The sequence below is a fragment of the Canis lupus genome, chromosome 5, assembly GCF_011100685.1.
Source record: "Canis lupus familiaris isolate Mischka breed German Shepherd chromosome 5, alternate assembly UU_Cfam_GSD_1.0, whole genome shotgun sequence".
Lineage (NCBI taxonomy): Eukaryota > Metazoa > Chordata > Mammalia > Carnivora > Canidae > Canis > Canis lupus.
In genome coordinates, this window is record NC_049226.1 from 3,667,388 (window position 1) to 3,694,277 (window position 26,890).

Below are 26,890 nucleotides of genomic sequence, written 5' to 3' on the forward strand. Positions count from 1 at the left end.
ACGCAGCGATTGGTGGGCCGAGCAGGAAGGAAGGCGGGCGGAGAGAGAGGCCAGAGCATGGTCTTTGCACGATGGGGACGGAGCACAGGCTCGGTTTTCCCTCTACTCTCACAGGTTCGCCTGGGACGAAGGAGCCTGTGAGGATGAAGCCCAGGGAACAGGATCTCAGCAGCAGGGCAGGGCAGGAGGCGCACAGGGAGGCCGTCGAGCTGCTTCCATGGGACGGATGCACCCTCCCCTTGGCCACGAGTGACTTCCACGAGCCGTCCTTCATCCCAGAGGCTGTTTTTGTTAATCCTGGCCTGGCCTCCTGCCCATCACCACGTTCCTCCATCATTTCTCCTTAGGGCTTAGGGAACAGACTTAAGGCTGGAGGATTCCAAGTCACTCTGCTCTCAGGTCAAGCCAAGCACAACGTAACACGGAGGGGGGCATGGAGCGGGGAGATGGGAGGCATCATATAGGACCGTTGGCTCCCTTTATCTCTGTTGGCGTGGATGACTTAGAGCTGACAGCTTGGGATTTCTCCCCAGAACTTAGAAAAGGAGAAAGAAGCACATCACGGCTGAATTCTTACATTCGATGGATTCCAAGAGACGAGGCACCAGGCAGCTGTCCGCAACAGCAGTCTGCCTGGAAAAGGATGTGCCAGAGAGAGAAAGATGCCAGCCCATCTGAATGAGGATCCTTGACTGCAGGGGAGTGGGGCTGAAGGCAACGTAGGAAGGCGGTGAGGATGCCCCAGGCCCTTCCTCACCCACCGGACTCTCCAAGGGCGGCAGCTTACACCTCCAATTACTCCCCCACACACTGGCCTACGGGGACTTCCAGGACATCAGAGAGGCTTGGGCACCCCCGCGAAAAGCTGCTCAAAAATAATACAACTTGGACCTTTTCATCAAACCTTATCTCCAGAGAGTTCAGCTGTTCCAGGACGGGGACTGTTGCCCCAGGAGGGCAACATCAAGCTCCCAGGAGGGAGGCCAGGTTGTTGATGGACCGCAGCGGATTTCCTTTCTCCAGATGGGAGCCACACCTCCCAGCCGGGTGACGTGCCCACCAGACCACCCTCTTCTCCTGTCCTCTCTCCAACCTGCTCCAGGAGGTCATGCTTATCAAAGCTCAACCTTCCTTCCGCCAGCGATGCTTTGTTGAATTTGCTCCTCCCTTTGTCTCCGGCTGGCTCAGCCCATGACCTAGGGAGGTCCTGAGGTCTGAAACGGTGAACAGCCGCGGCGCATGCAGCCCAGACTCCCTTGCCAGCCGGTGGGGCTCTGTGATTGAACAGAGGGCTCCAGTCTCGGGGAGGGCGCTACCTCAGCAGCAGAGTCCATGTATGTTGGAGCGATGTAATATAGTATGACTTTTCACTTTAATGGGATTTTTCTAGACCACTAGGAAAAAAAGACTCCATTAACCACACTACAAAGGCCTCTACTTATTAGTATTTTAGAACAGTGGCAAAACATTGCGTGAATCTAATTATTGCTGACAAATATGAAAATTGAAATCAAAGTTAAATTTTCAGCTACAGTGCCTCATATGCCAGCCTCCTCTGCCTGCAACTACTTCCCCAACACATTTATTCTTCCAATAGTTTCAGCAGAAGATTGGCTATTTCCCTCTTCCCCTATAATATCGCTTGCTTGCTTCCCCCAGTCCCTCAGCCCTCCCTGGCTCGGACCCTATATATTTTGAAGCATTAAATCTGACATATTCATCTTGGTGGCTGGCACTAGCTAACTAACTTCATGTTTACCTGTCACAGATACAGACACCGGCTGAGCAAGGTGCCGGGGAAGCTGCTTCCCTCTCCCCTACCCTCTCTCCCTCCGCCCCCAATCCTAGCCTCCTTCTTCTTCTTCTTTTTTTTTTTTTTTCCCAGATAAAAGTCATTTGACTGATTTCAAATTCCTCGTGATATCAGGACAGAAAAAAAAAAAGGACTTGTCAACACCTTTCTTTCTTTTTCCCTATTAAGCATACTGTAAAAATCAATCCCTTTTGTCACTTCACTCTGCTTGCGAGAATGTTTAATGGATGTCAAGGGAGCTAATGATCGCTGGTAGAAAATTCATTTTAGATTTGCTATTTATAAAGTACTCAGTACTCAGGTGGGAAATTAACATGAGGCAAGGAGTCGGGTGGGGTGGGGGAGGGAGAGAAATACAGAACTGGGGCCTGCCAGGCTGGCAGTGGCTTTGTGTGGGCGGCACCTGCCGTGTTCTAGGGGCAGAGGGCGCGTGTGCCAGGGATGCTGGGTGGGACAGGCTCGGGAAACATCCAGACCCGGGCGAGCCCATCTCTCCGAGCCAAAATTTCCTCAGCAGCAAAATCCGATCTACAACACCTAGCTCACAAGGTTGTAGAAAGGATTAAATAAAATATCACACATAAAACATTTACCAGTGCCTGGCACCGAGTACTAGGACATGTTTAATAAATGTTAAATTTCTTTCCCTGCAGCCCCAAAGCCCTGGGAGGGGATCAGGACTGAGCGGGGTGGGCACCGATCTGCTTCAGGATCTGGCGGCGGCCAGCCCACACGAGCGCCCTGCGCGTTCCCTGGCACCTGCAGCGCACGGGAGGCCATATAAGCCAGTGGTTAGTGAGTATCAGAATCGCCCAGAGGGCTGCTGGGCCTTGTTTGGGAGCTTCTGAAAGTCAGTAGGCCTGGGGTGGGGTCCGGGGACGTGCACTCCCGGTGGTAGGTCACCCGGTCTGGGGCCACTCTTCGGGAACACCCAGGTGGGCATACAAACCCATGTGCCTCCCGAAACGGCGTGGTGCCCCTGTGTGACCTGCGCCACCCAGACGGAGTGCGTCCCCACCCCTGGCTCGTCCCCACAACTGCAGATGGCATCAGGACCCAGAAACCTGAGGCAGATCCCCGAGGGCTACTAAAGTCACGACCCAATTGTGCATCCCTGGCCAGGAGCAGGAGAGGCAAGTGCTCAGGTTCGTGTCGTGGCTTGTGCAGGATGCGACCAAGCCTCAGTTTCCCCCTACATGGCTGGTGCCGGGAGTGCTCAGCTGGGCAGATGCCCTTCAGGCTCCGCAGGGGGCTCCGGTGGCCCCTGAGTCCAGGTCAGAAGGCCCTCTGCTGTGCACACCCGGCTCGTTTCTCCCTCCCCTGGCCCTCCGCTTGGCTACTTGTCTGTCCTGTTTGGATTAACCGCAAACCTCTGGTCGTTCACTGTCCTAGCGCGGCCACCTGTGGGCCCGGCTTGAGTCCCGAGTCCCAGGGGAGTTCCTGTTTGCGCTGCAGCCCGTTCCAGTGCGCCTGGCATTACACACAGTCATTGAACTGCTAATTCATTGTCTAAGAAGTTGCTTTTCAGTTTCTGATTTTTCAATAATAGGCTTCTCGCAAAGCCCTTAAGCTTCGGAAATAAGCCAAAAACTGCTTTTCCAGTCATTTACATAAACACAAGCGGATCAGGAGGGGGGAAATGGCATCGTTCGACGTGTGATCCCCGGGCTTGGGCGCCTGGGTGGACGGCGCTGTGGGCGGCAGGTGGGCGCGGGGCGCGCGGCCTCCACCTGCCACCCGGGCCGCTGATACATCCTGAGATTTCTCCTGACGCCTCGGCTGCCGCCTCGCCGGCCAGGCCGGGTATTCTGGGCACCAGCAAATTGTTCTGTCAGCAAGCCGCTCCCTCAGCTGCATCTCGTTAGGGAGCCTGTCACTCACCCGCCAGGCCCAGCATCACAGCCCTGTCTCGGAGGACACAGTCACCTGGCACAGGTAAGGGGTGGCCTGGAAACTCTGCCTGGGAGACAGAGCCCCCCAGGAACACAGCCCCAGGTCCCCGAAGCTCAAAGCTCACTCCAGGGTTCAGTGGCAGGGGATGTGGATTCGGGGCCTGGCCCTCCCTAGGGGTTCAGCTACTTCAAGAGGGAGGAACTTTCTGGCATGCAGGTCACTTTCAACCATCGTCATGTCTCTCTCTCCCCCTCTGTCTTTCCAAATGTCGATTTTTACAAATAATCCAATGAGCCAGAAAGAACAGCCATTCCTTTTCTTTCCAGACAACTCCTATTCCTCTGCGTTAAAAAGTAAAGAAACAGACGACTGAAACTTCTACCTTTTAAGCACCTGATTCTGAGCAGGCTGTTTCCCTTCCGCACCAAGGTCTTAGGGGACAAAAGGTAAGGTGCTGGGTAAAAACAGAACAGAAACAAGATGCCCAGTTGAATTTGAAATTCGGATCAATAGCAAATATTTATTTTTTTATTTTTTTTAGTGTAAGTATATGCTGTGCATAATAAAAAAATTATTTGCTGCTTATCTGGAATTCAAATTTGTTGAGCATCCTGGATTTTTTTATTTGCTAAATCTGGCAATCCGAGCAAAAGGGAATATTCAATGGCTTACTTTATATATTCCCATCGCTTGCATAGCACCAAGTTTGCTTTGTCCTGATGTTTTGTTTTTGTTTTTTCCTGGGATGGGCATATTCAAGAGAAACTGAGACCCCTCCCCTGAGGGTAGAGAGGTGACTCCTCCTGCGCCCCCCACCCTGGGGCCCCTCCAGTCAGAGCTCGCTGCACCTATGTTCACCATTTCTCTAAGTCAGTGGTTCTCCAAATTTAGCATCAATCACCTGAAGGGTTTATTGAAATGCACATAGCTAGGTTTTGGAAAGCCCCGGACTTTCTGATTCAAAGGCCACACTTGGACAGCCCTGACTCTAAGGACACTGTGTACCCCCTCCTCTTCCCCTCAGGCAGACTAGGAACAAGGAGACCGCTCGGAGGGGTCCGCTTGAAGGCTCAGGATAGAAACAAAGGGCTGGAGTAGGTCTCAAAAATCCTTGTTCTCCTTTTCAGCCTTTCAAATTCCTTCCCTGGCCCGGATTATTCCATCATTCCACCCTCAATATTGATGCAAATTTGTACAGTGTTGCACTGAGTGAGTCCTGCGGGAAGGCCAACCCTGCCTGGGCACGGCATGTGCAAAGGCCCTGTGCTGCGGCAGTGGGGCGTTAGTGTCCAGAGGCAGTGCCTGGGGCCTGCAGGGTGAAAGGGCAGAAGCAAGTGGGTGCCCGAGCCAGAGCAATAGAGAGCCTAGGGCAAGCTAGGGGAGGGACTTCCGTGCCAAGTTAAGGACCCTGGGCGTTTGTCTCGAAAGCCAGCCATGTGGAGCTAACGGATATTTTAAGGAAAGACTGAAATGACATTTTTTTTTTTTAGCAAGATAATTAATTATTAGCAAGAGAGAAGATGGACTCATCTGGGGAGGACCTGGTAGCAGGGGACCTATTTAGAGACGGCATTAGTTTAGCATGACGTGGCTTGAGCTTGAAGTGAGACAGGGCCACCGGGCAGGGGAGGAGGGACAGAAACAGGAGGTCCCACGGAGGCCGCCCTGAACTGAGCCATGAGTGGTTATAGGAGCGGGGGGGGGGGGGGGGTGTGAGCGGGGGGCAGAGGGGAAGTGCAGTCCCTGGGTTTCATAAACATAATTCAGTGAAACATGGAAGCTACATTCCAAGGAAGTTTAAATTTCCTATTTTAGGGATCCCTGGGTGGCGCAGCAGTTTGGCGCCTGCCTTTGGCCCAGGGCGCGATCCTCCAGACCCGGGATCGAATCCCACATCGGGCTCCTGGTGCATGGAGCCTGCTTCTCCCTCTGCCTGTGTCTCTGCCTCTCTCTCTGTATGACTATCATAAGTAAATAAAATTTAAAAAAAATTTTTTTTAATTTTCTATTTTACAGATGCAGAATACAAGAGCTCTGGGAAGAATATTCGATTCTAAAAGTCAGAGTTAATGGCAGGGCTGGGGTGAGAAAGAACATTCTGACGGCAGAGTAGACTTCATGTGGACACGCTCTGCAAACCGTGAATGTGTAACTGTGTCTCGTATAATTCCCTTGAGAGTTAGCCCAAGCAAGGAGCTGGGGGTGAGTCCGAGTTTGAGAGATGGTCGGCTACTATCTCCTCAACGGTAGGACCAGAACCATGGGAACAGATGGAGACATCGAGAAGGAGCGGGTCAGACTGCCTCTTAGCGTCCAGAGGGAAGAGGATGCCACGAGGAAAGGAGGAGACTTTGTGATCCTGAGTCGAAATCAGCATTTTGCCCATTCCACAAGTCACTGTGTTTAGTCTTTTCTGCCTTCTGGGAAATGCAGCCTACAGGTTTATAGACACGTATGTGAACATGTACACACGTGTATGCGAACACACATCTTCCCCGGATTACACTCAGTGAAAATCACAGCCGTTGAATGCAGACTCCTTCGCCTTCCTATAACCAAGCTGGAAGGTTTGCCCAAATCTATGCTGTGCGAGGACAGTTGATTTTCGCTTTTTTCATTTGTCTTTATCAGAGCAACTTACATACAGCATAAAATCTACCCTTTTAACCATTTTAAATGTACAAGTCACTGGCATCAAGTATATTCACACCGTTGTGCAACCAGCATCACCATCCATCTCTAGAACGCTTACACCATCCCAAACAGAAATTTTACCCATTAAACAGCTCTCCATTTCTTCCTCCCTACAGCTGCCAGAAACTTCTATTTTCCATCTCTATGAATTTGCCTATTCTAGGGACCTCACCTAAGAGGAATTATACAATATTTGTCCTTTCATGTCTGACTTCTTTCACTTAGCATTGTGTTTTCAAGCTTCATCCATGCTGCAGCATGTGTCACAATTTCATTCATTAATTCCATTCAGGCAGAATAATACTTGATTGTACGCACACGTCGTATTTTATCCATTCATCCACTGATGGACACTTGGGTTGTTTCCACCTTTTGCCCATTGTGAATAAGGCTGCTGCGCACATGGCTGCACAAATACCTGAATCCCCGCTTTCAAATTTTTGTGTTTTTATGGTAAATACCTAGAAGTGAAATTACTAGATCGTATCATAATTCCATTTTCAATTTTGGGACGAACCACCACACTGCTTCCCACAATGGTTGTACCACTTTACTTGCCCCCCAGCAATGCAGAGGGGGATTCCAATTCAATTTCTCCATATCTTCACCAACATTTTTTAGTTTCCTTTTTAAGTTTCTTAACAGCAGCTATCCTAATGAGTGTAAAGTGGTGTCTCATTGTGGTTTTGATTTGTTTTTCCCTAATGACAGTTTGACAACCTATGGTTAGGTGCCACAAAGTAGGTGGTGATACCTTAATCACGTGTGTATTGTGGGGATCCAAGGGCTTCCATCCTTGTCGAGGGGAGATCTAACATTCCTTCCTGCCACACAAAATGCTAATTGTCTCCTAACATTCGTCTTCCTCTTCCTCCATGATAATAAGCCCCCGAATTTTTCTGGGCCCATGGTCATCCAAAGGGAATGATGCATTTCCCATCATGGCACCTAAATGTAGCAGGGTAACTAAGTTCTGTCCACAGGCATTTGGAGAAGTGTGCCGTATGTGGGCTTCCAGAAGGAACATTCTTTGGGAGACAGCACACTCATGCATTCTTTCCCTTCTTCACCGACCCTTTCGTCCCACTGCTGGGCACACAGATGCTGCCATCCTAGACCACAGGGCCAAAGATGTGGCCTGTACAACAGATCTGAACCACAGAAAGAATGGGGTTCCTCAATTTAGAAGACATTACACCAGCCATGAAAAGACAGAGAGGAATGTTACTGTGGCCACACAGAAAATGTCTTATTTAAGCCACTTTTATTGTGTAGTTTCTATCATTTGCAGGTGAATCCAATCATAGTGGGAATTCTCAAATAAGTTTCTCTTCTTTAATATATGTAATAATGCAATTTGTCTTTCTCCTTGTACTCAAGACTCATACTTTTACCAGTGCTCAAGATTTGCCACCTTTCTCACCCTCTCATATTTACTAGAGGATCTCACTTGGTAAGATATCTCCTGGGTCTTTCATCCTTCCCCTTAAAGAGCACCTGACCTTCAGGATTCAGAGAACTCTTTCCCATCTTATAAAAACAACAACATCCTCTTCAATTGCAATTCCCCCTTGTTTCCCCATTTCCTCCCTCTTTTTTTTCTTAACCACAGCAATAACAACAACCAAAAAAATAACTTTTTGAAATAATTGTCCACATTTTCTATATTCTCACCTTACTTTTGTTCCCCACATTAAGGGCTCCACCCCAGAACTGCTCTCCCAAGGGGATAGAAGATATTTTTGTCACTATGATCCTTTAGTAGCATTTGACACTGTTATTGTTCCTGCCTTCTCCAGACACATCTTTTGACCTTGATGGCATCATGCTCTCCTGGCTTTTCTCCTATGTTTTTGACCACCTCTTGTCAGTTATCTTCCCAAGATCTCTTCTCTTCCCAAATTTTGGTTACTAGTTATCTAATATGTATTCTCTACTCTTCTCCTGGGTAATTAATTGTATCTGTGTCACAGACTATCTTTGTTGAGGCTCAAAGGTCTCTCCAGAGTTCCAGATCAATGTGGCTAACTTCATATTGGATAGAACTTTGTACATGTCTACCATTAGGCATCTTCAAACACTTTGTGGCCCAAATTGCATCACCACCATTTCCCTCAAACCCACCTAAGCATCATTTACCCCAAAATGAAAAGTTTTCTTTCACTTCCCTTTATTACTTATCATCTTCTTTCTTCTCCATCCCTAAGTCACAACCCTTCTACCTCCATAACACTTGACTACTCCCATATCTCCCTATTTCTGCAGTGCTCACCTTGGTTAACTTATGCTTGATTGGCTGCAGCATCTTCTAGAAGGCTCCCTTTTCCTCTAGTCTTGCCCCTATTTTAATTCATTTTCCACACTGTCACTAGAACCATATTTTAACATTTTTAAGTAACCCAAATAACCTTACTTAACAAGTAAAACTGCAAAGCTGACCATGTTACTATCTGCATGCAATCCTTCAACATAATTTCTTCTCTCAATATAAAATATTTAATAGGAAACCTAAGGCTATTCAAGCTCTGACCTCTGCCTACATCTCTACCTGTATATCTTGTCTTTCTACCTACCCCCTTTCCCCCAAAACTTTGAGCCCCCAAACCACACAAACACACTCCATCTAGCCAGATTGGATATTGGATTCCTGAATTCCTACCATGCTCTTCTGACTCTAGGCCTTAGCATGTGCCATGTCTTATTTGTAACATTTATTTCTCCTCTTACTTGGTTAAATCTAGTCACCTTTGTGTCTCAGCTTTCACATCTCTTCGTTCTAGAAGATTTTTCCAACCTGAAAAGTCTCATAGATGCTGCCATAGGCAAACAACACTCGCTTTTATCTCAACACTTACCATTTTGTATTGAATTGTCTACTTCATTGAGTATAAGAACTATGTTTTGTTGTTGTTTATGGCTAGCATACAGTAGGGTATGAATAAATCATTCTGGAGTGGATGAAATATAAGTGTAAGTAAGAACTTGGCCATACCCTTGGGTCTATTATTGAAATATAAATGTAAATAAGAACTGGCCATGTCCTTGGTGCTATTATGTTGTTTTTTTTTTTTTAATCATTCTGATGTGGAGATTATATGTCTAAATCATCTGAGGATGACACAAAGCTGGTGGTGACAACTCATCAGAATCCAAAAATAATCTCAGTGTATTTAAATAAAGGACTCAAAGGAATAAAATTTCAAATACTTAGAAGAAACATTTATTTTTAAAAAATTTTTATTTTATTATTTATTCATGACAGACACAGAAAAAGAGAGACAGAGAGGGAGAGAGACACCCACAGGCAGAGGGAGAAGCAGGCTCCATGCAGGAAGCCTGAGGCAGGACTTGATCCTGGGACTCCAGGATCATGCCCTGGGCTAAAGGCAGGTGCTAAACTGCTGAGCCATCCAGGGATCCCCAGAAGAAACATTTAAAGAAAGTTAAATATAAGTGAGAATAAGAGAGGTTTTATATAGTAGCATTTTGGTCATCACAATGACCAAATCACATCAGTATGAGCCAATAGGGTAGTATCTCTGAAAAAATAAAAGAAAATAATACAATAATAAAGTGAACCTATGTAACCATACAGTCCAAAATGTGGTAGGTAATAGTCTATGCTCCACTTTACCAATCAAACTACATTTAGGAGAATTTGTATGGTAATGCCTTTTAGTGGATCATTATCAAACTGGAGCATGTTCAGAAGATAAGGATCAGGATGATTAATGGTTTAAAAGTTATGCCATATGATAATCATAAGAAGGAGCTAAGAATGTCAAGATAAGTAGTGTTTGTGATAACCATCTTTTAGAAAGAAGATCACACAATATTACTTATATTTTTGAGCAGCTCTAATTGACAGAAGTTAGAAAGAGGCAAATTTTTGCTCAACATAGATCCATTAGGATTATATTCATCTGTGAGTAACAGAAACCTAATTAAATAAGTTTTTTTTTCTCATAAGTGATAGTGAGTATGGGAACATGTATCCTAGTGCTAGTACAACTGCTATGTCATCTTGAACCCAAGGTCCTTTAATTAGATTGAGCCATATGAAATTGCCTATATTCAACTATTTTTGATTTACCAAAACAGCTAAGTCCATTTGGTTCAGCCTAAAAGTTTCCTTCTTTGTCAATCTTTTTTTCTTTTTAAGTACGCTCCATGCCCAGTGTGGAACCCAATACCAGGCTTGAACTCACAACCCTGAGATCAAAACCTGAGCTGAGATCAAGAGCCAGATGCTTAACTGACTGAGCCACCCAGGTGCCCCTTGCCATTCTTTATATGTATTGTTTATCTTCCTGTTTTCAAGCTGTTTCCTGGACCTCTAGGTAGTATCCTATTCTCTGAGTCAAGGAGAAGCAGCAATGGTAAGGTTGAGAAAGCTCAGGGGTCCTGAGTATGATCCTCAAAACCCCAAGTAAACTTGTGCTTATATTTCATTTCCCTGAACTGCATTACATGACCTTATTCAGCTATAAGGGAATTTTGGTGACGAATATTTTGAACAGGCACGTTGCTGCCCTGAACAAATTTAGAGCACTGTTTATACAGAGAAAGGATAATAATTGATTTGGAGGCGATATCGAAAGTCCTTGCCAAAAAAGTATTTTCTCACAGAGTTTATCCACTATGAAAAGTGGTGCTAATATCATTTATTCTCCATTGTATCTACACAATAGAATTATCTGTAGTTATTTCGAAGTACAAAAGACTCTGCCCTATACTGACCTCTTCAATGTGAATTTCTGTGAGTCATCCCTGGGCATCTGCTCATAATAAACTCCACAGGTGATTTCAATAGGCAGCCAGAACTGGGGACCACAACGCAGGTGGTTAGTGTCTGCTCACTGGGAATCTCTGGAGTTGTTGGGCATAAATTGGTGAAAATCATTCAGACGGGATCATTGTCTTAGGGGGGAGGCTGAGAATACTCCATGATATCTCACAACTCTAGCAATCTGTGAAAAAGCTTTTGTATTTGATGATTGAATTATTTTGGTCTTGACAAGTCTTCAGCAGTGCAAGAAAGTAATGAAGAAAATGGTGACAAGGCATTTAGATCCTTCTATTAAGATGTGTTGGGGGGGAAGAAAGGAGAAATGTAGAACAATTAATTAATTTTTATTTGTTTTCAAAATTAGCAAAATGGTTTATCCAACTGCAGAGTTCTATGCATCACCGGTTACATTGAGAAAAAAGCTGTCAATTAACCTTTTTCATGTCTGGGATGAGTTTCTCTTTGACTGTTTAGGAGGAGAGCCAAATGACCTAGTGGTCAACTTTGTGGAAGAGAGATAAAGTAGATCCAAAGAAGTAGATCTGAAGATAAGAAACATTTGAGCACTTCATCTTCTACAACTAAATGCAATCCATCCAGTCACTTCCCCAGTTTTTTTAGATCCAAATTTCCTATCTGTGTTGCTTCTTCTGATGCCAATGTACATTCAGATAGCCACCTTGTTCCTCCACTCATCTGATCTACTCACCACTAGAGTGGCTATTTTCTGCTCTTGGGTAAGTTTAATCATAAGTATTGAGCTCATCCACCACACCCCAGGTGCTACAGCATAAGATTTATGACTGATTATCACCAGGAGGGATTGCTGAAATATGGGATCACAGATTCAGAGTCCCAAAAATATTTTGTCAGAAAAAAAGGTAGTAATTGAATCTGATAACTTCAGAAAGGGTAAGTTCTGAGGCCAGGTTGTTGTATACATAGCAAAACACCACAAGCATAGGATAAGAAAGGGTTGAATTGACAACAGCTCCTGAAAAAAACTAAAGGGACCTTATGGCACTTCCCCTCTGTCTCTCCCTCTCTCTGTCCTTTCTTTCCAGCCATAAATGCTGGGTGTTGAATTTGTGCCAAGTGTTTTGCTAGGTTCCCTGGGAAATAAAGATACATAAGGCAGCCCTTGACCTCTAGGAGCTCAGAGACTGGTAGGGGAAGATAGACATGTGAGCATGTAACTACACAGTGTGTGGTGAATGTTAAGAATAGAGGTAAGGTCAAGAGAAATGGAGGCATAAAGGATGAAATTAGAGACTTCAGAAGGATGCTGAGCTTGGAATTTTTTTCTTGAATTGTAACAAGTGTTTTTGAGGTAGACTAGGATGGCACTCAGCAGAGGGAGCAGTGTGCACACATGCTGGGAGGAAGGAGCCCTCGAGCAGCCCATGGAACAGGAGTGCAGAGGATTAGGAGAGGCTGGCAAACCTAGGTCAGACCTGTAGGGTTTCCAATACCTTCCCAAAGAGCTAAGACTTCATCTTCTTTGGATTTGGAACCAGAAGGGTCCATATTCTATAATATTTTGGGCTCCTCAGAGCATACTGGGATAAGACTTTAAGAAGAATACAAAGTAACCAGAACAATCTTTGAGAAAAGCAATCAGCACCCTCTCTATGGATGATAATATAGAAAATAGGAGAAATGCTTGGGATAATTAACCTTGTGGGGAGAAAATTTGAGGAAGGAGAAGAGGGAATGTTTCTTTCAAATATTTAAAGAAAAGTCATGTTGAAGAAGGATTAGACTTGTCCTGTGGGTGATAGTATTCATATAAATCATAATACTATTAGGTAATATTTATTGAGAACCTACTATGTGCTAAGCAATGCTCCAAACACCTTATCTGCAGGAACTTATTTAATCCTCATAACAGTCTTAAAGCTAAGTCTCATAATTATCTCCATTTTATAGAAGAGGAAGGAGAATCACAAAGGTTGACTGAATCGCATAAGGCTTCAAACTAGGGAGTGGTGGAGCCAGGGTTTGGACCCAGGCAATCCAGCCACTGTGTGATAATATCTCTCTAGACCTAGAGCAAATGGCTGGAATCTATAAGAAGACAGATTCTCCTTCTCCTTTGCCTTCCTCCTCTTCCCGTCTTCCTGAAATCCAACGGTCAGGTACAATAGACCATCTGGAGAGATGCATGTTCCCTCTTATTGGAGACAGACGTTAGGGGACCACTGCAGCTTTATTGTTGAGGTATCAGAGCTCCTAGAGAGGGACTGAAAGAAGTCATCTTGAAAGTTCCTCTGGGCTTAAGCTGGTTGTGACTCTGGGCTGACAGACGCAGCAGTGTGAACACTTTGGGGAGGCTTCAATGTGAGTACTTTCTGAATTACTCAAAGACTGCCCTGGGCACAAATTTCCAGGGTAGCTCTGTTCCCCATGGCCCTCCTATCCTGCAGATCCATCAAAACAGACCAAATTTTCACTCTTGCTTGTGCTGCAGCCAATGACCTGGCTTGGGGGTGGAACCAGCATCACTTCTGCCTAATGCATGAGCTACACAATTGTCATTGAGGTTCTCAGCATTGGGCCTTTGGTTGCCACTGACAAGGAGAGCAATGGGAGCAACACTCCTGGGTCACTAACTCTCCGGGACAGGAAGGGGGAGCCTGAGCAGAAGAGAAAATGCAAATCTTCACACTAAGGAATGGGGCTTCTTCCAAGACTCACCATCATTTAGCACTCTCTAAATCCAGCTCTAACACGTTCTTTCTTGACCCACATTCAAGTGATCCTGAATTTCCCTTGTTAGATGGATTGGTTAAGAATCCTTATCATTCCTGATTCCCTCTACCTAAAATGCTGTGACTAGTTAGTCCTTGCCTCCCATCCTGAGGATGCCTTATAAAGATATACATGCATATATGGATATGTGATATAGTAGATACGAATTGGTATGTAGGGTTTGCACGCACACACACCATTCACACATTCTGACTTTGGTCATCTGTCTGTGACTATGTCTATATTCTTAGCTTCCTGCAAGCAGAAACTACTTCTGAATACTTTCTTCTAGCGTCACTCTCTTTCAAGTGCTATACTCAAAAAGACTATTTGCAGAATTGCAAAATGTTGAACTTGAAATGAAACTTGCAAACATTTCAATCCAACTTCTATATTTTAGAGATGTGGAAACTAAGGCTCATATAGAGGAAGTGTCTTACCCAAGATCATAGAACATTTCAGATGACTGTAGAGGTATAATTTTTAAACTTGACCACCTATTAGAACCTCTAACAGAGCTCTGAATAAGATTGATGATGAAGTTCTGATTTTGTTCACCTGGGAAAGGGTTCAGTCATCGGTATTTTTATAAATCTCCTCGGGCACTTGAATACACCAAGTTTGAGAACCACAGATGTAGGGAATGAAAATATTGCAAATAAATACACATTGAACCTACCCCCTGAGGGCCAGAGGTTAGGAGATCCCAACTGCTGTAGGCTGCTTGACTTGGAAAAATCAGGATCCATGACAAAGGCAATTATCTGTTCTCCTACAGGAGAAAAGCTACCAACAATTATCACCACCACTAAGGGAATGCAGATAGAAGCAGCCAGATAGGCAATCATCTCAGAGCATTCCGGACTCAGCTAGTACAGTGTGAGCCTAAAGAGAAGCTATATTCCCTCTTGTACATATGGCTGAAAAGACAAGTTGATGGATTGGAAGAAGGCTTGTGCCCCAACTGTCGTATATGACCAGAGGAGAACAAATAAATCATGATGCATTATTATTATTCTCGGAACCCTAAGTTGGGTATGATGAGTGGGTAGCAAGTCAAAGGGTTCTCAGAAGGGAGATCATCTTAGATTTACCCTGAGTTATGAATCCCTCACAGAGGTCCCCTGCACAGCGTTTGCCCCATGCAGACTAGCTGCCAGAGGCAAAGCCTTTCTTGGTCTTATATAAGCTCCCCCCACCGCTCCCCCATCCCCGCTCTGCTTACCTTCTTTGGTCCTCTAATTCCGCGCAGAAGGCAGGGCAAAAAGGAGCTGGGGAGGCTACCAGACAGGTGGCATTGTGCCAAGAATCAGTTAATAACTTGAATGACAAAAGACAATTGTCACAAGGCCAACTAACTTACGCCAGCTTTCATCATCCATGTACTAACTGAGGGCACATCAAACATGCATGAGGCCCTTCTTGGCAGGAGACGGCAGGGAGGAGCAAAGGCAGCACCTCTCATCTGTTGTTAACCCAGGACTAGAGCCATGCACCCTCTCCCAGTGCTCTCCAGGTGGAACAGCGATCAAGGGATAGTTGCTCTCTTGCTGCCCGCCCTCATTTCCGCCAGAAACCAGAAGCTGTGTCGTTCACTCTCCCGCTTGCTTCTGGCACTCCTTGTTGGTGCTTCTGAGCACTATTAAAAAGGATGGCAAACCAAGCCAAATCTTGGAAATTCTACTCTGCCTTTGGTCTCATCCTTTAGTTTGTTTTAGTCACCGACATATTTATTCCCACCACCTACGACTCCACACGGAACATAATAAACATTCAATAAACGCTGGGTGATCCAACCAATAAACACATAGACAGCTACGGGCTGTGTTGGGTTAGAGTTTGGTAGTAGCACCACCAAGACTAAGCAAAGGCAGCCCCTCCAGGGAGTGAATCTGAATGAACCACTGAAGCCAAAACCAGCCAGTTCTTTGAACAGTCTTTTATAACTGTGAAGGCAATACTCTTAGAGAAGAAAAAAAAAAAAAAAAAACCCTCAAATTTAGTAACCTAAGATGTCCTTAGTAACAGTGCTAAAGAATGTCTTTTCCAATATTTGATTTCTTAGCTTGACAGTCTCTCTTGAAATATTCTCTTCTCAGCACCGAAAATGTGAATCTTTGTTGGTTTGTTTTGCAGTTTGCAAATGACTTACAGAGTTCTTCTGGCAGGGTTTCTGTTTTTCTTCTTGCAAATAAACAAAAGGCCATCTCTCTAATATGACTTAGGTGGGAGTATGTGTGATCTGTTGTGGTTTTGGAAGGAGGAGAAAAGGGGAAGAGGACAGGAGGGGAAAGTAGAAAGGAAAATGGGAACAGGCAGGGTATAGAAGCTGAGCAAAATGCAGCAAGTGGCAAAGGTAAATCGGATATGGAAAATTGGAGTGGCAGGGATATCGCAGGGCTGAGCACTCTGCAATCAATCAACGGGGTCCCGGGTAGCCTTGCTAAGGATGCCGGAAACTGCCCACCAGTTCACTGGTTCCCCCTTCCCCCCGCGATGCCCTATCATCTTGGCTCCTTGTGAACTGGGAAGACAGACTTTCCCTCCTTCTCTTGGGCAAGCCTGCATGAAGCGGAGCAACCCCTGCCAGCATGACCTAGATCTGTCAACTGATCAATTATTGTTCCCGTGGAGGAGAAGGAAGAATGAAAGGAGGAAAGAGAAAGGGAAATGGAGAAAAACAGAAAAGGGGGAGAGAGGGCAGGAGGCAGGAGGGGGAGAGGGATGGGGAGACAGAGGAGGAGCCGGAAGGTGCAGGAACACACAGATCCTTTAAGTCTAAGCAGTTGATAGCCCGAGCAGGCTTCCTCCAGAAGGTTGCATAAATAAATGCAGAAATACAGAAAATAAAATCTAAGACTCTCAGAGATTATTGACCAAATTCACAGTCAAGGTGGAGGATTGAGTCCTCTCTTTCCCACTTTTTCTTTCTGATCCAAACAAACTAGAGCTCTTTTTTAACCTTCCAAAACTAGCTCCAGCTTTCTTCCCCGCCACCTCCTCTCTGCCACCGGCCCAGCCAGCATGGCACCTCCGTTGGCAAGTGGGTGGGGGGCAGGCCTCCCTCATGCTCCTTCCAAAGCCCCTCTGCCTTTCCCCAGTGCCCTTGCTAGTGGAACCGAGTGGAAGCATCCACCACCAAGGGAGGGAGGCTGCAATGGCGCCACCAGACCCTATTTGACCCTTATGCCATCGATCACTCTATTTTTGCATGTTTTTATCTTTTATGTTTAATTTGTTTTATTGAATTTCAAATGACTATAGACATAAAGTAAACATTTAACAAGCCAATAGAGCAGAAAGGAAGTAAACTGCATAAATACAACCAGTCTCAGCATGGAGTTCCACTTAGCGCCACATGTTTGGAGCGTTACAAGCATTAATGAGTCCTTACAGCACCCAGGGGAGTTGCCCCCCAGCCTGGCAGGCAGGTGGGGAGACAGGCGCACAGAGGAAAAGATTTTCCCCTACAGAAAACATAGGGGACTTTGAGCTCAGATGGACCTGCTCCCCACCAAGGCTTGTGCAGGCCACCAGAACTGGCTTGAAACCTGGAGGGCACGCACATGAGAGGCTTTGGAGAGTCTGGAGGCCCTCTGCTGAGGTCAAAATAAAGCAGAATTTGATTGCATCTTTGGTTTTCTGGGTGGTGCGTGGGAGCAGGTCGTGAACTCCAAACCCATAACAACCCGGAACAGAGCCCCCTTTCGGACATGACGTCCTGCCTCCCCCCCAAAGCGTGTTCATCCTGAACAGACAGACACGAAAAGATGCTGCGGATCTTTCTAGCACAGGTGTCCCGAACACACCAGAGGCATGTGGCTCATACTGATTTAGAAATATCCTCCATCCTTAGGATATTAAGAGGGATCACCGCATCCCAGTGGATAAACTGTGGCCAAAGGCCCCCAGTTGTTGGGCGCTCTGTGAGCAGTGGGCGATCCCACCAGGGTCACTGTAACTCTGGGCCACCAGAATGCAGGCATGCTGAGGACGGAGCCAGACATTCCAGAGCACAGCCCCTGAGCAGGGAGGCAGGAGAGCTGGCCTCGTCAAAGACCCACCCCTAATACCAGCATTGTGGGAGAGGCCTGCTGAGAATCCCCAGAGGTCGCGGCGAGGCGTCCAGCTCCTATGAAGGCATTATTGGACTTATATTCGGCTTTACCAATGCCAGGAAGGAGGAACCAGCACCCGGACGAGGCTGTGCACCTGGGAACTGGAGCTGCAATCCCAAGAACGGTCTTTATGCGGCAAGGCCTGCTGGTCGGTTCTGGGTGTCCCCAGGCCCCCTTGGTGAAACACTCACAAGACCATCACCAAGCATGAAGGACAAAGGTGAGTGCATGTGTTACACTGTGCACGCCTTGCCTCTAACTTGCCCCAAGTTGCCAGCTCCAAGCCTGACAGCCAGGGTTTACTTTGTGAGACTCCTCTGTCTCTCTCTCTCATTATTATTATTATTATTATTATTATTATTATTATTATTATTTTGGCCATGCTTGCAAGTGCCCACAATGCTTACATCAGGCCCAGGGGCCCATCATCGCACATCGATTTTTCACTTTGCCAGTAAACGCGGGGCACGGCCTCATCTGCCTCCCTCGCACCCCTGAAACATCACCCAACTCAGGCTGCTGCTGGCACCCAAATGTAGGTTTCCGGTGAGGGGCAGGAAGTTGGCTCATCTGCCAGCTGAACAGTGTCTGAGTGAAGGAGGGCGAGAGCTTGGCCCCAGGGTCCTCTTCCCTCTCCTCCGCCCCTTTGGGTCTCACGTGGCCCGAATACATGTTGATGTGGGACAGAGGAGATGAGAGAAAATGTGGAAGGTAAGACAGGAACCTAGCCAAGCTCAGGCAAGGTGTTGAAGGGAGCATTCATCCTTCGAAGGAGGACTGGCCGCGTTTCTAGAAAGAGAAAGGCTGCAGCACCACCAGCCATTCCTTTCAGAGCCTCCCGGTGGCAGGAGGTGGGCGGTGTGCTGAGGACAGCCGCCTAATCCAGGCTCCCGGCTCCTGCTCCCAGGGAAGAGGAGCTGCTGGTTAATCAACCCTGGGTCTTCTTAGGGCCGGAGCCCCAGGGTGCTAATCACCCCCCCCCCCCCGCGCCCCGCCCGGCACTAATCAGAGCTGATTCCCTTGGAAATTCCCTCCCCCTCTAATCTGGATCTGGGCGGCCAGTGGGGCTGGGGTGGGGGCACAGGGGGTGGGGGAGGAGAGGGGTCCCTAATCTGCCACTAGCTCCGGACACCTTTTTTTTTTTAAAAAAAAAAAGGGTGAGAAACCCAGGAAGTGGCAGCTCTAGGAAGAGCTGGCTTAAAACAAAAACAGAGCAGAAAAAATTGCCTTGGAATGTGCCCTGCATTCCAACTAGTCCCCGGGGTCAGGGCAGTAGGGGTGGCTACTGCAGCCAGACCCCGCTGCCTCAGTCGCTCCTAAGTTTGACTTGAAGAGATAGTGGGGACGTCAGCTTCTAGCCCCCAGAGGGAAACCAGACGGCACCTTTGCCTGCCCGGCTGACGTGTGCACCGGGGGGGGGGGGGGGGGGGGTGTCTTTGAGGGTTCGTCTTCCTTAAAACTGGGCAGCCTGCCTCCTGGGGATGCGGCGGAGCCTGCTTGCAGCTGGCTCGAGGTGGGGAGCACGGGTCTCCGGGGACAATGTCAGATTTGGTGGGATGTGAGGCGGTTATGATACTCATCACCCCTGGCCCTACTGCACGGGAGGACCAAGACCACGAAATCCGACTTTGCCCTGGGGCATCTGGGATCTGCCACTTTCTACGCGTCTATGCAAGGATGAGTCCAAGTATGAGCAAATATTATGCTTCCCTGCATTTATTTCTGATGGGGGAAAAAAAAATCACGTATGCTAATTTATATGTAAATTCAGTATGGCCCTGGGGCTCCTGGCTTGCTGCCAGCGGGCCGCTGATGGTGGAAGTTTGGCCATTGTCTCCAGTTCGATGTAGAGAGAAGAGAGACGTGGACCTGAGGACAGATGGGGGTTCCCGAGGGCCGGTCCCCTCCCCTCCCCTCCCCTTCCCCTGACCCTTCACTCTACCCTCCGCCTGCTTAGTTTTCAGGTCTGTGGTTAGCTTGGGAGAAGGCCGGCCCTGCCTCAGTTTCCCCCGCTACGAGTGTTGGAGCGCTGCTCTGACCAGGGGAGCCCCCCCAGGGGCCCGATCACGCAGGGCGCGCACCCTCCCCTGCACACACATGCACACACACTTACATGCGCACACGCACTATTGCTGCTCCCTATTACGTAAGAGGAGTCAGCCCAGGATGCCTCCAAGTTGGCTCCTTTCCTCCTCCACGCACCAAGGCCCCTGTGGGAGAGGACAGAGATGCCAGGGCCGGCGCCCCTTAGAGGCTGAGGGCAGCAGACCATATCCAAGCTCAGGCCACCCCTGCAAAATGCACCTCCTGAACTTCCTGGGGTTGGACTCGCGTCCCTGCAGCCCCCTTGCCTTGCTCCTTGAGCCCCAGCCAAGGGGACACACGCACCTGCCTCTCCCGGCCCGGCACCCCCTGCCCACCCCGCGTGGGTCCGCACGGTGCATGCTGCAGCCTACGTCCAGGGGCCGCAGCAGCCCCCAGAGCCCGCCCTCGGAGGGGGGTCAGCAGGACCAGAGTGGGGACGCCGGGGCGAGAGCTGAGAAGTCCACACTGCGGGACGAGGAGGGGCCAGGTGGCTGGAGCTCCCCATCCTCTCTGGCCCCCTGAGCCCGAACTTTCCTCTGGGAATACAAGGTGCAGGGCTGAGCTCCTCCTGGGATCCCGGCTGCGGCTGGGCTGGACCACCCAGGGAAAGTTCCCTGCCAGCCCCCAGCCCGGGGAGTCCGGGCGCCTTTCCTATGAAAAGGGCAAGTGAGACCCTCCAGAGGAGGGTGGGTGCGGGCCGCAGGTGAGCAGACGGCCGAGGAACGTCAGCCGGGGCGAGCGCGGGGCCACAGGGTACAGCAGATGGACAGGAGCTTGAGGCCGCGTCCAAAGGCACCCAGCACAGCCCGCCCTGGCCGGGGACGGGGTGGGGGGGGCAAGCCCACCCCAGCTGCCTGCTGCCCAGGGCCTCGGCTCCCCCCCACCCGGATAAATAAACACCAAATTAGCATTGACTCTTCTTGCCTCTCTCCCTTCAACTTGGAAAATCTTTCCCCCAATTCCAGGTCCCCCCCACACCCTGAGTGCTCCCACTGCTTTTTATCAGCTGGCGACCCTCCCCCCCCCAGCCGGCCGCCAGCCCCCACCGCCAACACACCCCCAGACACATCCAGAACTAACACAGTTGTCCGCCGCTGCCACAAATTGATTCATCCCTCGGAGCTGGGTCTGCGACCAGAACCTCGCAGGGTGCACGGTTACCTGATTTTTCCTAGCCTGCATTTTTCCAGCCGCTCCTTTTAGAAGCTTTGCAAGTTTACCGGCCGATATTTAAAGTTTCCTCTCGTAATTCCTTCCCGGTTACACAAGCAACACATTAGCAGCCCCGGCTACCCTCCGGGTCTGTGATCTCCCCCCACGGCTCCCGTGTGCGCTCCGTGGTGCATGTGTGCAAGAATGCACAGAGAGCCGGGGAGACCGGCTCGCAGCCCCGCACCTCGCCCGAGCCCCAGCCACATTTTACTTATGCATATACATTCCCCCATTCCGGCGGCAGCCAGAATCGAATCAATATTCTCACAGCCTGCTCGGGAGAATGAAGTCCCAGCCATGCTGTGTAAACGCTCTCGCCTCCACCTGCAAACCGTGCAGCACAGCCGAGACTCAGGAGCCTGCGGATCCTATAAAGCACCCTGTGCGATGCCTGGGTCTACGGTAGGCAAATCGATAGCAAGCTCTTACCTTGAAAGAGAAACAGAGCCGCCAGCCCCGTGAAGATTGCCCAAGAGATAGAATTGTGCATTTTTGCCTGGATGGTTTTCATGATTTTTTTTTCTTCTTCTTCTTCTTTTTCTTCTTTCTTGTCAGGTTCGGTTTTTTCTTTCTGTCTTTCCTGACAGATTGCGTTGCTCTCAAGCTGTTGGAAGGAGATTTAAATCCACTGTTTTGCTTGAAGGACACAAGAAAGCCGAGGGTGTGAGAGAGTGTGACTTCTCAGTAATTATCTCTACTCATACTCTGGCACTGAGACACATCGTACAATCTGGCCCTGGACAGCCCTCCTACAAGCTGCAATCATTGGTTCTAATCCAAGGATTGACAGAGCTACAACACACGCGCGCCGGCACACGCACACGCACACACACACACACACACTCGCTCAGGAATCATTTACTGGGCAAATCAGGCTAGCTGATTAAAGAGACAGGAGCCCGGAGAGATGGGATGATAAATGCCACTTTGCCCCTTCTATATTACTTTCATTTTTTAAACTGACAGTCTCAGAGCCCCAAGCATCAAAAAAATCCCTTTCCTTCTGGCATTCCCTGGCCTCTGGAACTCAGATTCCCCGTGCACTGGAAAAATCCCATAGCCGGCAACGGCTTACGGGAAATTTTAAAGGGATATTTTCATGCTCAGTGAAACTTGCAAAGATGAGTCAAATTCCATTTGTTGGTACCTATTTTCCTCTCCGATGAAAATATCAGTCAGTGACAGATTTCTCTCTCTCTCTCTCTCTCTCTCATGGCTCACCTTTCCCCAATCAACCCCCTACTTAGTTGATTTGGAAAATAATAAAGAACTTCCTATTTTCCTGTGCCGTCCCTCCTGTTTCAGAATTCTTCTATGACTCGTCTTTTTCGTTCCCTTCGTTTATTTCCCGAAGTCCTCGGTGTGTGTATGATGCCATGGAGAATACTATAGGCAAGGATGAGGCTTCTGAGGTCTTTGGAGAGCTGCAGTTTGAATAAGGAGAAGCTCCTCCAAGAGAGAACAAGAGATGGGCTTATTCTTCACGCCTCGGTCAGCCTTCATTCATTAAGAGGGAGAGTGTAAGTGCCTGTGGCTTAAACTGCAGTAAGACAGATTTAAGTTAGACGTGCTGAAGGACTTTCTGACTGTGGACTTGCATGTGGTTATGAAATGTCCTCAGAGAGTTGCAGACGTCCATCTCCTCGGTGATGGGTAAGAAGAAAAATCAGGCAGAAATAGTCAAAAGGGCATTAAGGACCTCTAGAGAGACTTTTAACTCCAAGGGCCTGGAGGTTGATATGAATTTTTGGTTTCTTCCTATGGGAAGGAAGTTATATGATATGAATGGGCTTCTGGGGACACTTAGCCCCTCAAAGAACCTCTCCAAGCTGACCCTCAATACACACCATCACAATGCTCTGACGGACTTTGGGGATATTTCTTCCAAATCTCCACAGCTAAGGGCTGTATTTCCTCGTAACCCCGATACTAAGGGCACAGATTCCAGAGTGGCGTAGAACGAAAGCACTTCCCGTCTGTTTATCTTCTGGAGCGCACGGGCCATTCTGCACGAGTGTAAGCGGCACGTGCACCTGCACTGAGTGTGAACAGGAGCAGTGGCCCCGCGGAGACGTGCAGCCCAGGGACCGGCTGGAGGGAGCGCCCAGGTGTGCTCACACACGCCGAAGGACCGTGGGCAGCTCATCTGACCCTGTGATCCTGGGCCTCTCTTCTGTAAAGTTCAAGAACTGGAACAATTTCCAGGATCTCTCCATTTTAAAGGTGTTTTTACGTTAACAGATTTTTTTTCCCTGCCACTATGTTCTAATTCACATGTCCATCAAAATGTCCTTGATATTGTGAGCTCCCGGTGGACGAGAATTTTATCTCCCTACCAGTCTTTTTGTGTGGTGCTCAGCAGAGTGACATGTGCAATTAAATGCTTTGGAATGGCTGTGGCAACGCGAGCAGTACAGTTCAGAGGAAGGAGGGCTTCCTTTTACCATCAGCCTGCGGCTCCCCGGAGTGACGAGAAAAGCCATGGGTCATCGATAAGTCTTCAGTCCCTCCCCGGAGAGGCAGGCACACTAACGTTTGTAAATGTCCTCACCCTAAACTGCCGTAAATCTGTACACTGACCAATATTTATTGAGCATCTGTATGTGTGACAACAATAACAAGTGATAGTTCTAGGTGATATGTATCGAGCATATGCTTTGTGTCAGGGGTGGCGCTCAGTGTTTTGCCTGCATTTTTCTCACTAACTCCTCACCTACGAAGTGTCCTCGCCTATCATCCCACCCATTTGACAGATGAGAACATTGAGGCACAAAGGAAACACGTCCGCATTCAGTCGGCGCACAATGGAACCAGTCGGCACACAGCTGGCACACGGTGGAGCCAGAATTGGAGTCCCAGCCTTTGCCTCTCAGGCGAACCTCTTAAACACTGCCCTATGCTCAAAACTCTGATGGACCCATGTAGATTTCACTCTTCATATATGATGTTTTTGCTTCTTTAATAGCTTGTGAAATTGCAAATTATATGAAACACATATATCAATAGAGGCAATACAAGAAAACCCTTATATTGTTTTAAATATTCATTGAATTGCATATGGTTGGTACGCGTAATTAATTTTATCAGAATGCAAAGAAGTGATAGAAGAGATTTTCTGACAGTTTTTAAAAGTTTTATGGGGATAGTGAAAGTCATGATACCCCTTGAAAGTGAAGTAGAGACTAAATCTCAGGCAGAGGGAAGAATATTGCAGGCAAGGGAAGCCGTAAATTAAAAACTCAGAGATGGAAATACATCACATAAATTTGGGGCTCCAGAGACCTGTCTGAGATCTCCCATCTTGTCCCACTGTGTCGCAATAAAATCTTTTAAGGACTAAAAAAAAAAAAGTGAAATGCAGCCTATTGTGCAATCCATAGTAGTTACTCCCTACACACGGATGATGTAAGACGCCTGGCACATGAGAGGAACACTCGACAGACACCCGTCACCGTCAACGTGGCCTGTTGACTGAGAGTACAGATTGGTATTGAGTCTGGCTCGGTTCACATCCCAGCTCCGGCCCCTCGGCGCTACAGGCCTTTGGTTCAGTTCTATCCACTCCAGGTCTGAAATGGGAACGACGATTCGAATTCCCTTATAAGCACCACCACCACCGTCCATCATAGCCATCGACTCATTTTCATTTGTTTTACTATTTTGACCAAACCGAGACCGATGTGGTCTCCCATGAGCCATTGGGAGGAGCTGCCAGCGCTTGTGGACTACGAGTCCAGGAGGGAGTAGTTTCAGAATTGTACTTTGTGCATTCACTAAGGCAAAATATATCCTCGGGGATTGCCAAACCAAAAAGTCTAATTTGGGCTCTGAGTGCTGCTAAATGCTAAACTATCTAGAGAGCTGTATCTCTTTCAGTGCTTGAATTTACCACATGGAGTAATTTCCCAATGGCCTTCGTGTCTCACAAAAGCACACAGTTAACCTCCTCCTGGAGAAGCCATCTTTGCCTCTCCTTTGTCATGGGGCTTTAACACAATGTCACCTGTCGAGGCCTGTTGGGTCGTTTGGCAGCTCATTGATATCATTACAGATTGAAAGGCTGATCCTGGGCTATACCCAGAAGGGTTCTGTTCAACCAGGCCCATCTCTTACTTAATGAAGTGGGTCTCATCCAAGCAGTCAGAATTTGTCCTCTCCTTTTTCCATTTTAGTCTCAGAGTCTTTCGGGCCTAGAGCTGGAAATCTCTGTTGTGGCAACTGCCCCAAACAGCAGGGGTCTCTGGCCAGGCCTCCCGTGTTGGGGTGACCTACGGCTGTGTTTGGGATTCCTGTGACTAGATGCGGTGGGGGGAATGACTAAGGAGCCTCTGACTGGGGGGAGCTCTGATTGGAAGGAGATGCTGTGAAATCGCCGTGCCTCACTCCACAATCACCGCTCCCTCCTCTGAGTCCGGAGGTGTGCGCACTTACAATCAGGTGTCTGCAGGACTCAATTTGCTTCTGGGATTAGCTAGATGTACGTTATGCACCATTGACTTCCCAGTTCTAGGGTCAAAAGAGTGTGAGTGGTCTTAAGACAAAATTAATGTCAGGAAAGGGACCTCAAAGTGGAGGCGGAATGGTGTTCCCCCGCCTTCGCACTCCTTCAACGTAAGAGAACTTTATGACAGAAATAATTTTGCTGTTTGTAGGTAAGGGGTAAGGGAAAGGCATAAGAAATAAGGCATAAGGAAGAGGAAAACAGATGAGGTGCCTGACTGCCGAGAAGAGGGCAGCCAGGATGGCATTTCATGAACCTCTCATCATCAGGTAGCTTAAGATTCTGCACGGTGTGCGGTGAGCTAGTATAAATAGGGATTGATTCCCTGTAAACTGCCCCCATGCGCACCTGTCACCTCGCCGAGTCAGACAGGAAGTCCGGGAAGGTCACCGTGGGCCTGGCTGTCCCACCATCAAATGCCACCTGAGCCCTGACAGCAGCCCTTCAGCCCCCGGAGGAGGGCCAGCCTACGGTGCACCCCTGGGGCTCCAGGCCCAGAGGCCTGGCAGACAGAAGGCCCCAGTGAGGGGGAGGAGGTAGGTGTGGATGCTGTGTGGGAAGGAGGGAGGAAGGGGTGGGGGCCAGTGTTTTTTATTTCTCTCAGCTATTATGGAAAGAACCGCAGGAGCTTAAATCTAAAGAGCAGCACTGAAATAATGTGCAGGACTTAACAAAAGCCTCTGCTCTGCTCCGCCGTCCGCCCGCTGCGGCCTGCCTCAGCTGAGGCTCAGTGCAGGGGGATCTCACAGCTCAGATGCGGGGAAGGGCCCGCCTCCGCCCGGGGAGGGAGCCGGCCTGCCCTCCACACACCTGGGCTCGGGGATGCAGCTCTGACTTGTCACTTCAGGGAGGGAAGCGGCCTGGCGGCCAGAAGGGAGCCTCCTACCTCTGCAAGGGGCTCTCCCTGAAGAGCCATCTTGACTGCGGCTCCCGCGTATGGTCATTTTTGATGTGAGTGGAATCGGTCGAGGGCACGAGTGTTGGAATTACGGGGGCTCCGTTTTGAGCATTTGACTCCTATCAGGAGATTTCCT

General features: G+C 48.2%; 1 protein-coding gene and 1 non-coding gene across 2 annotated transcripts in view; both read right to left on the reverse strand.

Moving 5' to 3' along the window:
* NTM (neurotrimin) overlaps nucleotides 1-22,151 on the reverse strand; it is a 934,064-nt gene extending 911,913 nt beyond the window's left edge. The window contains exon 1 of the mRNA XM_038535612.1: nucleotides 21,785-22,151. Within this exon, the coding sequence (XP_038391540.1) occupies nucleotides 21,785-21,866 (82 nt within the window). The 5' untranslated portion in view covers nucleotides 21,867-22,151. The remainder of the gene's footprint in view (nucleotides 1-21,784) is intronic.
* LOC119872075 lies at nucleotides 7,115-7,238 on the reverse strand. The gene has a single exon (XR_005360271.1). It is a non-coding gene; the product is annotated as a U6atac minor spliceosomal RNA (small nuclear RNA).
* Nucleotides 22,152-26,890: the final 4,739 nt, after the last annotated feature.